Raw genomic sequence first — 17002 nt, 5'->3', positions numbered from 1 at the left:
CTGAATACAAAAATGTAGACGTTTAATTGGCGAGTGACTTATTTGGGAGAAAGGGGCAGGGCAAACAATTATGTTAACGACCATTTGTCAAGAATACAATACACTATTTAATATACCTTGACATGATGGTAGAACACATTTTTTTTGCTGGCATAGCTGCTAAATCGGTCTTTCACAAAAACATTGGAAAACGACAGCTCGAACACTTGACTAGCTTACACAGCAAACTAATGTTTAGGTCAAGTGACCTACGACTACAAGCGATTACAGTTTTCTATAGCTAATCCAAACTCAAATCTTCGGAAAATAGATTTGGTGGCTTCATTTTCCCTATGACAGGTTGACATTTGCTTGTCAGATGTGTTTACTTATCAAATTCAACCAAATACCCAGTTAACAACTACATTCACATTCCTGTTTTGCACAGGTGTCTGATTTTGGCAACTGCACGCCTTCAAATCTCTGACGCAAAATGCCGATATCCAATCAGAATTTAGCTGTCGTGTCCGTGAGTTGAAAGGTGACTACGGCTCACAGCGATGCCCAAAAAGGTTGAAGAAAATACAAATAGTTCATTAACAAGCGAACTATTCCAAGTCTGTTTGTCAACTGGTGAGTATGCATTTTAATCGTTCATATCGCTGTAGATCCATTACGGTGTGCTTGTTATCACCATATTAATGATCTTGCTAAACTAACTGCTGTCCTTAAACCAACTAGGTGCAAGTATAATTAACTTTAGCCAGCCATGTGTCTATCAACAACATCACTAGCTAGATTGTATTCTGAACTGTACATATAATAATATATCACTGAAAACAATGAAGCTATTATTGCCTGAAAATAATTCAATTCCATTTGATCAATCTTCTGATTCTTCTGTCATGTATGTGTTTCCAAAAGTTAACATATGGGTTCATAGATGGATCACCTATTTCTAGTGGAAGCTCTTGCCATTCAGTGACGAGTGACACTGGCTGTTCTGTGCCTTCACCTTGCTTGCAACCATTGTTCATATTATTCAGCTTTGATTAACTTTGTTGTTAAAATTCTGTCCCTTGCTCACGCTCTCTGTCTGTGTCTGTATCTGTGTAGTTACTGTACAGCCCAGAATGGTGTTAAGAGTAAGTAGCAGGAGGAGCGTGGCGTGGGGCTGGCTACTCCTGGTCTCCTGCTTTCTGCTGTCTGTTCGTTCCCATGAGCAGGCAGCCCACGAACACCCACCGGAGAGTCACCGTCCTAACATGCACCTGGACAAGAACATGGTCCATGACAGAGAGTGAGTAAAGGGTTGTGTTCATTAGGATATTCTGCGCTTAAATGCTTTGCAACAGAAGAAGAAGCAAACGTTTCTTATTGGACAAGTACAGACAGATAGATTCTATCTATCTATCTATCTATCTATCTATCTATCTATCTATCTATCTATCTATCTATCTATCTATCTATCTATCTATCTGTCTATATAGTTTGCTCTATTCCAAGCTTTACCTATAATTTGACTGACAGTGTGTGCATGGTTAATGCACTGAGCAGTGTCTCTCCTATGTCCTCTAAGACACATCATGGAGCATCTGGAAGGTGTGATTGACAAGCCGGAGTCGGATATGTCGCCGCAGGAGCTGCAGTTGCACTACTTTAAGATGCACGATTATGACGGCAACAACTTACTGGATGGGCTGGAGTTGGCCACAGCCATCACTCATGTACACAAAGAGGTATGTGTGAAAGGAAAAACATAATATATAAAAAAAATGATATTATCAGCCAATGATGCCACATACTGTATGTACTTTATTCACCTATACACATGTGCACTTCCATGTTTCCATATTTTCTGCAGGAAAAAGGTGAGGATAGCCAGCCTATGAAAGAGGAGGACCTCACAAGCCTTATAGATGATGTTCTGAGGGACAATGACAAAAACAACGACGGGTACATAGACTACGCCGAGTTTGCCAGGTCCCTGGAGTAGAGAAATGGTGCCTAACTACTGGGGTCTGGCTCTGTGCACTGCACACAACCACACCACTTTCTCCACCACACCACTTTAATTTACCTGAGCCAGTGTGCATGTCTCACTCTCTGTGGGGCTATCACTATCCTTCATCCGTCCAGACAGCATGTATAACAGAGGTGGGCAAACTTCTTGGCTTGAGGGCCACATTGGGATTTTGGAAATTCAACGAAGGGTCGCACAGATTTGTTTTGTTTTTGTTTTGTTTTGTTTGTCAAAACCTATTTGCGGGTCAGAAAAAGGGCAGTAACTTGAAAATATTTAGGTCCGTTATCATTTCTACATACTTTCTATCTAGTTTTAGACGTTCAAGTGTGACCTGGAGGTTTTTACCCCCGTCCCCAAAACAAAATAAAAGGGTTTTACTCCAAACTCCCGTGTGCCGGATTGAAATGTTTGCCCAGCCCTGATATATATATATATATATATATATATATATATATATAGTAGATTATTAAATTATTACTGTAATTATTAAACTGCCAAATTTGTCTATTGTATGCTGGCAACTAAACTAGTTTAGTCATGTTAGAATGACATTCTTGAGCAGGTATTTACCTAAGCGCTGCTTTGCTGTATAAAATCCAGGATTATGGACCAAAGGTTTTGATATTTATGCATCCAATCAAGTTAGGCCATTAATGACAACTGCCTGTGGTCCTTAACTTTAAGAGTGGCCTTTACTATTACTGCACCATTCTTGTACTATTACTCATTGTGGGAATGTTACAGCCTGGATGCAGTATACTGTACCACAGAGTATGTGGGAATGTTACAGCCTGGATGCAGTATACTGTACCACAGAGTGTGTGGGAATGTTACAGCCTGGATGCAGTATACTGTACCACAGAGTGTGTGGGAATGTTACAGCCTGGATGCAGTATACTGTACCACAGAGTGTGTGGGAATGTTACAGCCCGGATGCAGTATACTGTACCACAGAGTATGTGGGAATGTTACAGCCCGGATGCAGTATACTGTACCACAGAGTGTGTGGGAATGTTACAGCCTGGATGCAGTATACTGTACCACAGAGTGTGTGGGAATGTTACAGCCTGGATGCAGTATACTGTACCACAGAGTATGTGGGAATGTTACAGCCCGGATGCAGTATACTGTACCACAGAGTGTGTGGGAATGTTACAGCCTGGATGCAGTATACTGTACCACAGAGTATGTGGGAATGTTACAGCCCGGATGCAGTATACTGTACCACAGAGTGTGTGGGAATGTTACAGCCTGGATGCAGTATACTGTACCACAGAGTATGTGGGAATGTTACAGCCCGGATGCAGTATACTGTACCACAGAGTGTGTGGGAATGTTACAGCCTGGATGCAGTATACTGTACCACAGAGTATGTGGGAATGTTACAGCCCGGATGCAGTATACTGTACCACAGAGTGTGTGGGAATGGCAAAGCAGGTTTGGAGGATTTGTCTGACGCTCAGAAACAAGCCATGAACAGGGCTGCTTTCAGTTGGAACAAAATGGAAGACTGTGTTTAGAAACGGAGGCGGTAAAACCTGGGCTAGTCCTACAAGTATGCTCGTTCTTGTTTTCAAAAACGCTTTCTCCCATTTGTTCGTACTGAATGTGACTCAGGTAACATAAAAGCCACACTTGGTACGGGTTTGGTTCTGGTCAAACACAGTCAATCACAAATAATTTTTCTTCTGATCCACACATACTTTACATCCCTTACATAGTCTGTTACCCACCTACATGAAAGCACAATTCCGCTTACAGCAGGGCTGATACTTGAGATGAACAGAATTTGAATTTAATACAGAAGATGTGTTGTGCTGCGCATTGTGATTTTTTTCATCACTGGATTCACTTTGACTTATAGCACAGTGAGACCTCTGGGTGACAGCAATACTGAAGGGTTAACTTAATTTTACAGATGTGTTATAAGTAGAATGCAGGGTTATGTTGCTATAAATGTTAGTGGCCTATTGAAGTAATGATGTTACATTATGTGTAGTTACACCACACTTGATTCTTTCCAAATGAGCTCCATTGCTGTTAAACAGTTACAGATCATTAGGTTACCAGGACTTTATGCCATAAGGCCCAGGTCTATATTTGACCCATTTATAATACTTCTAAATGTATACTGAAACTTTATTTGTTACAAAATAGTTATAATTTCATCATTCAGTGACGGTTGTTCGGTGAATACAGGTTATTAAAATAAAAATGTTATTAAAATCTATAAAATGACAAGATTAGTAGACACATGCAACTGTGTTGTCTTTAATATGCTGCAATAAACAAATATATGAATGTCTTCTCTGTTGATGTCGTTTTATGTTGAATATGTCTCAGTGGCATTCACATACTGTAGCCTTTTTGAGTGCATGTTAGTGCAGATCTGTCTGAGGTGTAGGTTATGATAATTAGCAGATACCCATAGACTTCCAGTCATTGTGCTAACGCTAGTTAGCAATTCCGCTAGCACTAGTTAGCACCTTCCTACAAACTTCATGCAGAGATAAAAATGGTTAATTTGACTCTGGGGGAAGTAGATAAAGGGCCTCATTGCCAAAATCCTGAAGTATCCCTTTAAGCCAAAACTGTAACTCGGCCACTCAAGAACATACTCTGTCTCTTTGGTAAGCAACTCAGATGTAGATTTGGCCTTGTGTATTAGGTTATTGTCCTGCTGAAAGGGGAATGCTTCTCTCATTGTCTGGAAAGCAGACTGAACCAGGTTTTCCTCTAGGATTTGCCTGTGCTTAGCTCCATTCAGTTTATTTTTTTATCCTGAAAAACTCCCCAGTCCTTAACAATTACAAGCATACCCATAATATGATGCAGCCACCACTATGCTTGAAAATATGGAGAGTGGTACTCAGTAATGTGCTGTATTGGATTTGCCCAAAACATAACACTTTGTATTCAGGACAAAGTGTCCATGCAACTCATTATGTGACTTGTTAAGCACATTCTTACTCCTGAACTTATTTAGGCTTGCCATAACAGAGGTTGAATGCTTATTGACTCAAAACATTTCAGCTTTTCATTTTGAACAAATTTGTCAGAATATCTAAAAACATAATTCCACTATGACATTATGGGGTATTGCGTGTAAGCCAGTGTAAAAAAAAATCTAAATTTAATCAATTTTAAATTCAGGCTGTAACACAGCAAAATTTGAAAAAGTCTAGGGGTGTGAATACTTTCTGAAGGCACTGTACGAAATGGATGACGTTGTACACAATTGTGGGGACCCGTTTTGACTTGTGAACACTACTTTCAAATCTACTGGCTGAAATTATACAAAACCTTTCTAGCATCACTTTAACATTTAAACAAACACATAACTCCCGAAACACACTACTTTATTTACAGTGAAAATACAAAAGGCATTGTTAGGAGAAAGATGTATAGTATATATTTCAGACAATCTATATGGATAATTCAAAATTACCCACAAATGTCTTTCTCTCAGTTAGGCTACCCTGAACTTTAATCTGCTAGTCACAGAACACATGCAATTTCAGGTATTCAATGGGAGAAGGAGTTAAGTCATTCTCACTATTCTCTAAATTCTTCCTGTTCTTTAGTTACTAGCTATCACTGCATAGATACAAAAAACTGTATTTTGTAATCTAATCTAAGGTGCAATGAATAACTGTTAGTTCTTTGAGACACAGCCTATAAGAGCTTGTCTACCTCCTGACGTAGAAGTTACTCTTTCTTTAGTTCCAGTGAGAGCCAGGGTCTAGAGCAGGCATGGAGGTCAGGGAGAACACAGGTGTGGCCAGGTTGCTTGGTGGGGCTCCAATGTTCCGTAGCGGGCTGTACCACTCCTCGTGCTGGCGGGGGGGTTGTGGCTCTGGTGGGACTGTGGGGCAGGAACACTGGCTGGCTGAGCCTGGGTGGTGGGAGTGGGAGTAACCACCTGAGGGCAGCATAGAGGGGAACCGGGTGATATGGTGAGCCAGGGAGTGAGGGTAGTACTGACGGGTCAACCCTGTGGACTGAACACACATGCTGCCCAACAGTGCCCCGTGCCCTGGCATCATGGCCATTGGCAAGAGCTTCTGAGACGCACGCTCCTGCCTGCGGTATTTGGCGCGGCGATTTTGGAACCATACCTGTGAAATACAATAAGAAATCAGTCTTAACTGGGTTGAATTTGAGATTTAACCATTTTATAGGACAATGGATAATAAGTATGTCATGGCCTTTCCTTTGTAAATGAAAACTGTTTGAGTTAGACATCGCAAGTATTATCAACTTTCCCACACATGATTAAAAAAAAAAATATATGAAATCCCTGTGTACTGATAAATAGGCCCAAGCCCACTCACCTGTATGCGTGCCTCATTGAGTTTGGTGAGCCTCGCTAGTTCCTCACGGCAGTAGATGTCAGGGTAGTGGTTCTGTCCAAACGCCATCTCCAGCTGGTCCAGCTGCTTGTGACTGAAGGTGGTGCGATGGCGCCTGCGTGCTGGGGATGGGTAGGCTCTCCCACGCCTGCTGAGCCCTAGGGCCATACTGTCAAATGGGCCTTTTCTGGCTGGGCTGCCCACATCTGTAGGCGGGATAAGAATATGTTGAGTGGGTGAGGACTTTGAATTGAACAGTAAATTGTGGCTGATTTTCTTGATTATACTCTCTAGTTCACGTTTCATGAGGTAGGCTGGCCAGGCCTATAGACCTACTTGTGTTTCACTTTCAACACATAGGAAGTCGCCCACATTTGTAAGGACACATTTCACTGATGAATGTCCTTAAAAAAAATAGGGATTACATGACTTTATCTTTCCCATCAACCTCGAGCAACCTAATAGCCACGAGGCTTTGCTGACCAAATTCAATCTCGTGAGAAAGAGATACCAGAGATGTGGGGATTTGACCAAGATTAAGTTAACAATAGCTAACAGTGACTAATTTGTCAAATTGGTTGACATAGTTGACTAGCTGTTCACATTACGCTGGATGGAGAACAGACATAACGAACAGGGAACTGGACAAAATAGTATTTTAGATTTGACATTTTTGTTTGTTTCTTATTCTTTCAATCATTTTCCTCAAAGTCTAGAAATATAAAGGACTTCCATTTTTCAGTCCATTTTCATATAAATATTTGAATGAAAACAATTAGCTAATACTACAACATCAACTCATGATATTTACACTTAAATCATGCAGATATAAATGAAAGGCCCACAACCACGTATCATATGTTATTAATAACGTAACTTCAGCATCCAATTTTGACTGATCCAATAGAATCTCGACAGAAAATAGCATTTTGACTAACCTGCGCTGGAGCTGACGATGGTAATATCAGAGTACATCTCTGCACGCTGCTGCTGACTCTTGACACCATCCACGGGTGACTTAACCTGGGCCATCTTCACAGGTGTGGTCTGTGATGCTACAGTCAGGAACGCTAGCATACATTGAGCTACCTGTTGTTTTCCCCCACCGTGTCTAGCAGTGACATCACGTGCCATTCCCACCCACCTCTACATTTACCTGGCTATGGCTTTCCTCGAGTGTCTTCTCAGGTCAAGTAAGGTCACAAAAGGTCATGGGCTACAAGATTTACTCAAGGCAGACGGAAAGTGACAAAATGCTCACTGAGTCACAAGAATTCAAGCATTATGCTTGTCTATGGGATTGATTCCATTGAAAATGATGTTCATTGAAAATGTCTATCCTGTATTCTAATTTATCATGTTTATTCTTGATATGAAATCAAACATAATACCATAATCTACCTTGGATTTAAAAAAGATTTGTGCATTCATTCACTTCTTTACAATATTACTGAAGTGCAAGTTGGACATATAAAACAAACTGAGTGACATTTGCTGAGTGAAATTGCAATTGTACCTATGTCCACTAGGTGGCAACACAACCTTTACTGTCTGTCCATGAGAATGTGCTAGGGAGACTGCTCTTTGGTACAGATTAGTCTCCCTCCCCAGCACACTCTCCTGTCCTCTCTCATCCTAACTTATTAGGCTATAGGTAAAAAATGACAGTTTCATAGCTACGTCTCTGTCTTTCTTTCAACATGTTATCTCAAATGACCCTACTCCCTTCCGTTCGTTTTTTTCTGTTCAACTCAAATGTTTTCTCATGGGAATTGAGCTGGTATGACAGCGTTGGCAGTCATTCCCATGATGCTAAACTCAGCACAGGCCAGTGCAGAAGAATGGCCTTTTCACATGAGTGGACACTGGGCAGAGTCCCAAATATACCCAAGTCATGACAGGAGAGCATGTAGGCCGATTCAGAAACTTTTAGTGGGCAAGCAATGTCAATTTATCCTCAGTGAAAAAAAGTATAATTTACCACTATATGGGATGGGCCATCACAAGAGCTGTACAGGTGTGTGTGTGTGTGTGTGTGTGTGTGTGTGTGTGTGTGTGTGTGTGTGTGTGTGTGTGTGTGTGTGTGTGTGTGTGTGTGTGTGTGTGTGTGTGTGTGTGTGTGTGTGTGTGTGTGTGTGTGTGTGTGTGTGTGTGTGTGTGTGTGTGTGTGTGTGTGTGTGTGTGTGTGTGCGTACACGTACAAGAGAGTCTTCATCCCCATTTAACCTGCTTGTGTAATGGTGCCATCATTGGACGTTTGATCTCACCTCCATGTGATGTAGTCATCCTCGTCAAAGCACTTATTAATAAGCGTCAGGAACATTACATCTAAGGAGCCAACATGTAAGAGTGTAGTAGGGACTAGGGATTGTTTGTATTCCCAGAAAAAAGGGTAACACTTCATAGCCTGCAGGAATAATGCATTATGCCGCAGTTATAATGCATTGTACAACTTGCAATAAGCGTACATGACCTCCTGTGAGGTTTTATACACTGCTCATGATACCTGGATTACGAAACCCACTGAATACCTGATCAGCTTTCACATGGAAAAGCTCTTGTTGAATTGCCCAAAAAATACGTTAGAATGAATAAACTTCAAGATCTTGTCTTGACAAAGTCCCTTTCCTTGTTCAAATGTCTCTTTATGTAAAAAGGCCTAATTTGATTCCTTGTGATATATTGTCTCTGAGGGCATAGTGATGCCTCAGCCTCCTCTCACTCAATTTGTCTATGTATCCGCCCGCCCGCCCGTCCGTCCGTCCGCCCGCCTCTCTCTCTCTCTCTCTCTCTCTCTCTCTCTCTCTCTCTCTCTCTGTTTGGTGTTTGGTGTGGAGGGCTCTGTCCTAACTAACTTTCTTGATTCTGTCCTTGGTCTTTTCTTTCAATTTTATTTTCTATGGTGGAGGGTTAATGCATTATTTGTTTTAGCGGTATCCACAGGTTTTTTCAAAGTTAGGGTGGAAGAGGACAGAGTTAGTTTCCTGGGGTTTGGAAGGTGTGGTGTGCGCGATGGCTTCTCAGCCTAGCGCGGAGGAGACGCTGTCGATACGGCATGGATTCAGGTGTGTTCCTGAGGATTGAGTTAAAGTGGAGGAGGTTCTGCTTGCAGTTGGTGAACAGGTAGGAGCTGAATTTATACATTCCGCTTCTAGAATGAACAAAGCTATGGTTGTGTTCATGAAAAGAGCAAATTTGGTTGGTAGGCTAATTGCTAGTCGAATATTTGTAAGGGGTGTGTTGGTGCCAATTTCACCTTTTTCTACCCCTTCGACAAGGGTGGTAGTTGCAAATTTGCCTCAGTTTATTACGGATGATCAAATCTGGAAAGAGCTGAGTCGTTTTGGTAAGTTTGCTAGCGGTTTTCGTGTACTGTTGGCAGGTTTTCAGGCAGATGCCGTTAAGCACGTTGTTTCGTTCCGGAGGCAAGTGTTTATGTTTCTGAACAACAATGAGCAACAGCTAAATGTGCATTTTAAAGTGAGGCATGGGGAGGGGCTCTACGCAGGGTTTGCTGGCACAGATAGTCTACGGTGTTTTGAGTGTGGGGATTTGGGGCATAAGAGTTTTGCATGCCCACATAAAGGCCGTAGACAAGGTGAGGGCACAAGCGCCAGTGGGGGAAATTGAGGTCAATGTGCAGGGGGCAATGAGATGCAGACAGCAGAGGCTGAGCTTAGTCATGCCAGGGATGGTGGTGTGAACTTTGGACTGGTCTCTTTAGATCAAGAGAAGGCTTTTGATAGAGTGGACCATGAGTATCTGTTTAATGTGATGTCTGTGTTTGGGAAGAGTTTTTTGACCTGTGTGAAGCTGTTGTATGCTGGGGCGTCATGTATGGTCAAGGTGGGAGAGGGGCTCAGTAGGACAGTCTGGGTGAGACGGGGAATTAGACAAGTATGCCCTCTATCGGGGCAGTTATATACACTAGCATTGAGCATTGTTTTGGGCCTGCTACGCAGGAAACTGCAGGGAGTGTGCTAGACAGGCATGGGTGTGGTGACAGGCATAGCAGTGTCGGCATATGCAGATGATGTTTCTGTGATGGTTAGGGATGGGCAGGATATGCAAGCACTAGAGACCAGTCTGAAGGTGTACGAGGGAGCTTCGTCAGCTAAGGTAAACTTGGGCAAGAGCCAAGCTCTGTTATGTGGGGCATGGGGGGATAGGGCCCCTCTGCTTCCAGGGGGTTTGCAGTGGGGTTGTGAAGGGCTTAAAGTGTTGGGGGTGTACCTGGGCTCGGAGAAGTGGGTCAGGAAGAACTGGGAGGGGCTGTCACAGGCAGTGGTGTCAAGACTGGCCAGGTGGAGGTGGCTCCTGTCCCAAGTGTCATATAGAGGGAGGGTGCTGATAATCAACAACCTGGTGGCATCTTCCCTGTGGCGTAAACTGGCTGTCCTCAGCCCCCCCGCCGGTCTGCTCGCAGACCTGCAATGCAAGCTGGTGGACTTTTTCTGGTCGGGCCATCACTGGCTGAGGGCGGCAGTGTTGTACATGACCATTCACAAAGGAGGACCGGGCCTGGAGGAACTGGAGAGCAGGGTGGCTGCTTTCCGATTAAAGGCAGCGCAGAGACTGCTGTACCATACTGATGTCGGCTGGAGGGAACCAGCATGCGCACTGCTGAGGAGAGCTGGCGGATTAGGGTTGGACCGGCAGCTTTTCCTCATGAAGCTGGAGAGGCTGAGTACAGCAGGTCTCTCAGATTTTTACTCTGCAGTGCTGAGGCCCTGGCAGCTGCTAAGGCCCACACGAGAAGGGGGTGTGGAGCCTGGGCTGTGGGTGTGGAAGGAGCCTATCTTCCACAACCCAGACATCCCTTTGAGATCGGTTCAGTCAGCCACCCTGCAGAGGCAACTGATGGCAGCGAGTTTACAAAGGCTGGGTGACCTGCGACTGCTGGGAGAGGAGGGGTGGAAAACCCCGGAAGTCCTGGCACAACAAACAGGAATAACATCTCTTAGGATGCTGGAGAGATTCCTGGAGGAGGTCCAGGAGGCACTGTCTGAGCCGGTAAGGGGGATGTTTGAGCGGCCAAGGGGGGAGGGGCCACCAATGTTTCCACCACTGCAGGTGACGGCAGAGACTGGAGACTGGCAAGGGGGTCTGGAGGACTTGTTAGATTTTAACACTCCGAGCCTGGGGGAGTTTGAAGGGGTGGGAGGTAAAGCCCTCTACAACTTCTGCGTTAAGGTGAGGAACATTAGAAGCCTAACAGAAGTGAGGGCACATCAGTGGCAGGGGGTATGTGGGAAGGAGAGTATGGTGGGTTTTAGATGGAGGGGGCTCTACAAACCCCCAGTAGCAAAGAGGTCAGGGGACCTCCAGTGGAGGGTTCTTCATGGAGCCCTGGCCACTAACAGCTGGTTGGTACGGGTTGAACAGGGAATCGGGCAGGGGTGTCCTTTCTGTGTAATGAAAGAAACAGTGATTCATGTGTTTTCTGTGTGCGCCAGGTTAATGTCACTAATGTCTCTGTTGGAATGTCTGTGTGAGAGGTTGGGGGTGGGTTTTACTGTTGGGATGTTTATAATGGGATACAGGTATTCGAATAAGGAGAAGGCCAAATGTGTTTTGTTGAATTTTCTGTTTGCTCAGGCGAAGTTGGCTATTTGGCTAACAAGGAGGAACAAGGTCAAAGGTGGGTGGATAACAGACCCTTTACTATGGTCTCTGCACGCCTTAGGGTAGAATTTGAGTTCTATAGAATGATAAAAAGTGTGGAGATGTTTCAGGAGATATGGTGTGTTGGAGGGGCTGTCTGTATAGCTGGGGAATGTGTTTTGTATATACGGTTGTAGAAGTGGTAAGGTTTTTTGGTTTGTGATGTGTGGTGTTGTTTTGTATCGTGTGGTAGAGGGAAAGGTGAGTATAGTACATGTATGCAGTACAGGATATATTTTGGTGTTTTATTTTTAAGGGCAGGTGGTGAGTTTTTAATGAAATGAGAATGTTTCATTAAAGAAAGTCAAAAAGTCAGTCTCTCTCTCTCTCTCTCTGTCTGCCTGCCTGCCTGCCTGCCTGTCTGTCTGTCTGTCTGTCTGTCTGTCTGTCTGTCTGTCTGTCTGTCTGTCTGTCTGTCTGTCTGTCTGTCTGTCTGTCTGTCTGTCTGTCTGTCTGTCTGAGAACGGTATAGCGGCAGTGGATGGAAAGTTTCTCTGTTTTGGCGTGGTGACTGGGAGTCCTTCACCTAACCAGGCTGGGTGATGTACTGTAGAGTCCCCCAGAGAGACAACCACGCCAAAGCACTGCTGGATCCATCTGGACTCCTTCAGCTAGAGAAGAACTCAGTGGATAAACTAAACACACTGTAGGTAACAGAAAAAAAGGGAATTAGAGAAAGGACAGGAGAGAGACTGGTGGAGATTCTGTTATTTCCGGTATTTTTTCACCAGGTATTGGGCATGGTTTTTAATGACTTAAATTTGTTTTTATCACATCACTGTTGGGAAAAGGAGTGAATATAAAATTCTCTGGGGGGTGTCTTTCTGTCTGAAACAGATATGGTCTAATTTTATTTTATGGGGAAATACTGGAATTTTTGTAACATTATCTGTTTGTATTTGTGATGCTTATTTAAAGATTGTAAGATGGTCATGCTAAATAGGTTGTGACTGGGTGCACAGGCCAGTTTTTGCCCAGTCGGATAGGCCTACTAGGCTAGGGGTTTTCAAACTTTCTTTCCCAGGGACCCACGCCCAGGCAAACTGGCAACCCATCACATGTTAGCACATTTTTTTTTAAAATCACATCTTGTCATATCATCAGGTGAATTATAATGGAAAGTAGAAGTAACCAACATTTTAAAATAGAATAGAATTAGTGGCCAATTTCATTATTTTGTCCAAATTTTGCCATTTTGAAGATAATTTCCAACAATTCTACAGTTTGCCAATGAGCTGAGAGACAATTTTGCAGTTTTAAAGCTAATTTCCTGCAATTCTATGTATTTTTCTAAAGATAATGCTGTGTTACTCTGATCAAACATTATAACAAAATCAATGGACATGTGGCCTGAATGCCCGTTTATTTTTTCTTCTATTCTCCCTGTCTAAATTTTATTTAATTGTTACTTCTCAAAGATGGTATTATTTAAATATATATAGTTCAATATATTTTATGCAAGCTTTCTATCTGATTTTGGTCGTTTAAGTAAACACTGAAACTGTTTTTCCATCCCGAAAATTACCACTTAGATGGCCCACGTAAGAATTTTCTATAGCCTACAGAAAAAACCCAGTAATTAGCTTCAAATGACTGTAATTTCCTCCATATTAAAGGGATAGTTCGATATTTTTGCAATGAAGCCCTTTATCTACTTCCCCAGAGTCGGATGAACATGCTAACTGTTCCTGTAGACTTCCAGTCATTGTGCTAACACTAGTTAGCATTGATGCAGAGACATAAAATACAAACCTTTTTTGGACCCCCTGCAGTACCTCTAGAGGCAACGGACCCACGTTTGAAAACCCCTGTACTAGGCCTAACTAGCAGATACCATGGTTATGAACTCAAACAATTAGTGCCCTCTCTGTTAAAGGGGAACTTCACCAAAAACACTTCTGGGCCCTTTATAAAACATTTGCCTGGCTGTTTGTCAGTACCCCAGACAGATTTTAGGCCCATTGTTTGATTATTTATATTCGTGTATTTTTATATAAAAATGCTGAATTTCCTAAATGACCTAAAATGCATTAAAAACTTTGTGTATTCATTGTTACATAAACAACAATTGGTGTCTCGGAATTAAATTGCCAAATAAATGTGTTGTTTAATGTCAAAAGTATAAAAAAACAAAGACCTACTTCGTGCTAGTGCAAAGGTCTTCCACATAGTCTGTAATCCGGTAGATACTCTTCGTGGTTATAAAATGGATAATTACAAAAGGCGGGACAAAGGAGGTTCTTACAATTGGTCTTCAAGAAAGGAAATCAGAACGAAAGGAAGTTGCGCCTTCTTCACCACGCTGTCTGTGTGGGTGGACCATTTTAGTGTGTCCGTGATGTGTACACCAAGGAACTTTAACTTTCCACCTTCTCCACTACTGTCTCGTCGATGTGGATGGGGGGGTGCTCCCTCTGCTGTTTCCTGAAGTCCACGATCATCTCCTTTGTTTTGTTGACGTTGAGTGAGAGGTTATTTTCCTGACACCACACTCCGAGGGCCCTCACCTCCTCCTTGTAGACCGTCTCGGCGTTGTTGGTAATCAAGCCTACCACTGTAGTGTCGTCGGCAAACTTGATGATTGAGTTGGAGGTGTGCGTGGCCACGCAGTCATGGGTGAACAGGGAGTACAGGAGAGGGCTGAGAACGCACCCTTGTGGGGTCCCAGTGTTGAGGATCAGCGGGGTGGAGATGTTGTTTTCTACCCTCACCACCTGGGGGCGGCCAGTCAGAAAGTCCAGGACCCAGTTGCACAGAGCGGGGTCGAGACCCAGGGTCTCAAGCTTAATGACTTCATGAGTTTGGAGAGTGCTATGGTGTTAAATGCTGAGCTGTAATCAATGAACAGCATTCTTACATAGATATTCCTCTTGTCCAGATGGGTTAGGGCAGTGTGCAGTGTGATTGCGATTGCGTTGTCTGTGGACCTATTGGGGCGGTAAGCAAATTGGAGTGGGTCTAGGGTGTTAGGTAGGGTGGAGGTGATATGATCCTTGACTAGTCCCTCAAAGCACTTCATGATGACAGAAACGAGTGCTACGGGGCGATAGTCATTTAGCTCAGTTACCTTAGCTTTCTTGGGAACAGGAACAATGGTGGCCCTCTTGAAGCATGTGGGAACAGCAGACTGGGATAGGGATTGATTAAATATGTCCGTAAACACTCCGTGATTGACTGTAGACCCTGCCACATACATCTCGTGTCTGAGCCGTTGAATTGCTACTCTACTTTGTCTCTATACTGACGCTTAGCTTGTTTGACTGCCTTGTGGAGGGAATAGCTACACTGTTTGTATTCGCTCATGTTTCTGGTCGCCTTGCCATGATTAAAATCCACGGTTTCTGATTGGTTTCTGATTGGGGAAGGTTTTAATAGTCACCGTGGGTACAACATCACCGATGCACTTGCTAATAAACTCGCTTACCGAATCAGCGTATACATCAATGTGGTTGTCTGAGGCTATCCGGAACATATCCCAGTCCACGTGATCGAAGCAATCTTGAAGCGTGGAATCAGATTGGTCGGACCAGCGTTGAACAGACCTGAGCATGGGTGCTTCCTGTTTTAGTTTCTGTCTATAGGCTGGGAGCAACAAAATGGAGTTGTGGTCAGATTTGCCGAAAGGAGGGCGAGGGAGGGTTTGTATGCGTCGCGGAAGTTAGAGTAGCAATGATCCAGAATCCTGCCAGCCCGGGTCGTGAATTCGATATGCTGATAAAATTTAGGGAGCCTTATTTTCCGATTAGATTTGTTAAAATCCCCAGCTACAATAAATGCAGCCTCAAGATATGTGATTTCCAGTTTACATAGAGTCCAATGAAGTTCTTTCAGTGCCGTTGAGGTGTCTGCTTGGGGGGGATATACACGACTGTGATTATAATCGAAGATAATTCTCTTGGTAGATAACACGGTTGGCACTCCTGTCTCTCTCTAGGTCGCAAATGGAACAACTCAGCCTCAGTATAATCTGGCTCAAACCAAAATGGCTCAACACTACCATTCTGAAAATAAGTCAGGTCTCCAATTTCCTCTTCGTTTTTCGATCTGACATTCTTTACTCAAATTATTATTGTTTACATCCTTCAACCACGCCCACCTCGGAAGTCCCGACCTAGATCCCTACTCGCGACACGCATTCCTCTGCTTCCTAGATTTCATTACGAAAATAACAATATATATTAGTAAAAATCTGCCTACTGAAATAAGTTAGCTGAAAAATTGTGCAGAGAAAGTCATTAGAAGGACTATTGCGGTCATGGGAGGTCAGAACGGAGTGTTTGGGAGGTATTTATGATGGACTTTAACGTTGCATGGCGTTTCTATGGGGAAGGCGGGGGTAGAATCAGCTTATTACCTACGTCTAAATACTCAAGCAATGGACCTAAAAACTGCCTGGGGTGCTGACAAACGACCAGGAAAGTGTTATAAAGGGCCCAGAAGTGTTTTTGGGTGAACTTCCCCTTTAAGTTTGCATGAACATTTGATATACCGTGTGGCATGGCCCAGTGAAAATGACCCCCCAGTAGAGAACACATGACTATTATTGGGCTGTCTAGTGTACTGGTGTATTACACCCATATAACTTTTAACTGGGGACAGTAAGGACCATGTGGACAGACAGACAGACAGACAGTTAGGCAGGCAGACAGACAGAGCTCTACACTATGGTCTGGTTCAGAAACATCCCATATCCCATACTGCCTAGGCACTTCATGTATAGATATGAAATTATTGGATAGGTCTATGCAATAGCCTATGGAAACAATTTAAATTAATCTCAGAAGCCAGGTAAGGTGGACCTACAACCATATTGCTTATTCCTATCGAATCGTTTCAGAACTACACAAGTGCTTAAGGTGAGGGGCCTATAGGGGTTGTTTCTGGCTGGGGCCTGTGTCTCCCTCAGAGAGGGGTATCAGAGTGCCTTCAGTGAGTGACTGGGAGGAATGCAGGTGGCCCTGGGAGCCAATAAACCGGGCTG

General features: G+C 43.5%; 2 protein-coding genes across 2 annotated transcripts; one reads left to right on the top strand and one right to left on the bottom strand.

Moving 5' to 3' along the window:
* Positions 1–554: 554 nt before the first annotated feature.
* Positions 555–2386, top strand: mcfd2 (multiple coagulation factor deficiency 2, ER cargo receptor complex subunit). The gene is given in 4 exon segments (NM_001140627.3): positions 555–612; positions 1096–1279; positions 1559–1718; positions 1844–2386. Coding segments are annotated over 3 exon segments (459 nt in total). The 5' UTR covers positions 555–612; positions 1096–1112; the 3' UTR covers positions 1976–2386.
* A 2961-nt stretch (positions 2387–5347) lies between these two features.
* prop1 (PROP paired-like homeobox 1) lies at positions 5348–7390 on the bottom strand. The gene is given in 3 exon segments (NM_001136547.1): positions 5348–6123; positions 6340–6563; positions 7296–7390. Coding segments are annotated over 3 exon segments (717 nt in total). The 5' UTR covers position 7390; the 3' UTR covers positions 5348–5724.
* Between the last annotated feature and the right edge of the window lie 9612 nt (positions 7391–17002).

This window comes from Salmo salar, chromosome ssa18, assembly GCF_905237065.1.
Source record: "Salmo salar chromosome ssa18, Ssal_v3.1, whole genome shotgun sequence".
Classification (NCBI taxonomy): domain Eukaryota; kingdom Metazoa; phylum Chordata; class Actinopteri; order Salmoniformes; family Salmonidae; genus Salmo; species Salmo salar.
The sequence above is the reverse complement of the archived record's forward strand: the minus strand, read 5'-3'. Positions and strand labels throughout refer to the sequence as shown.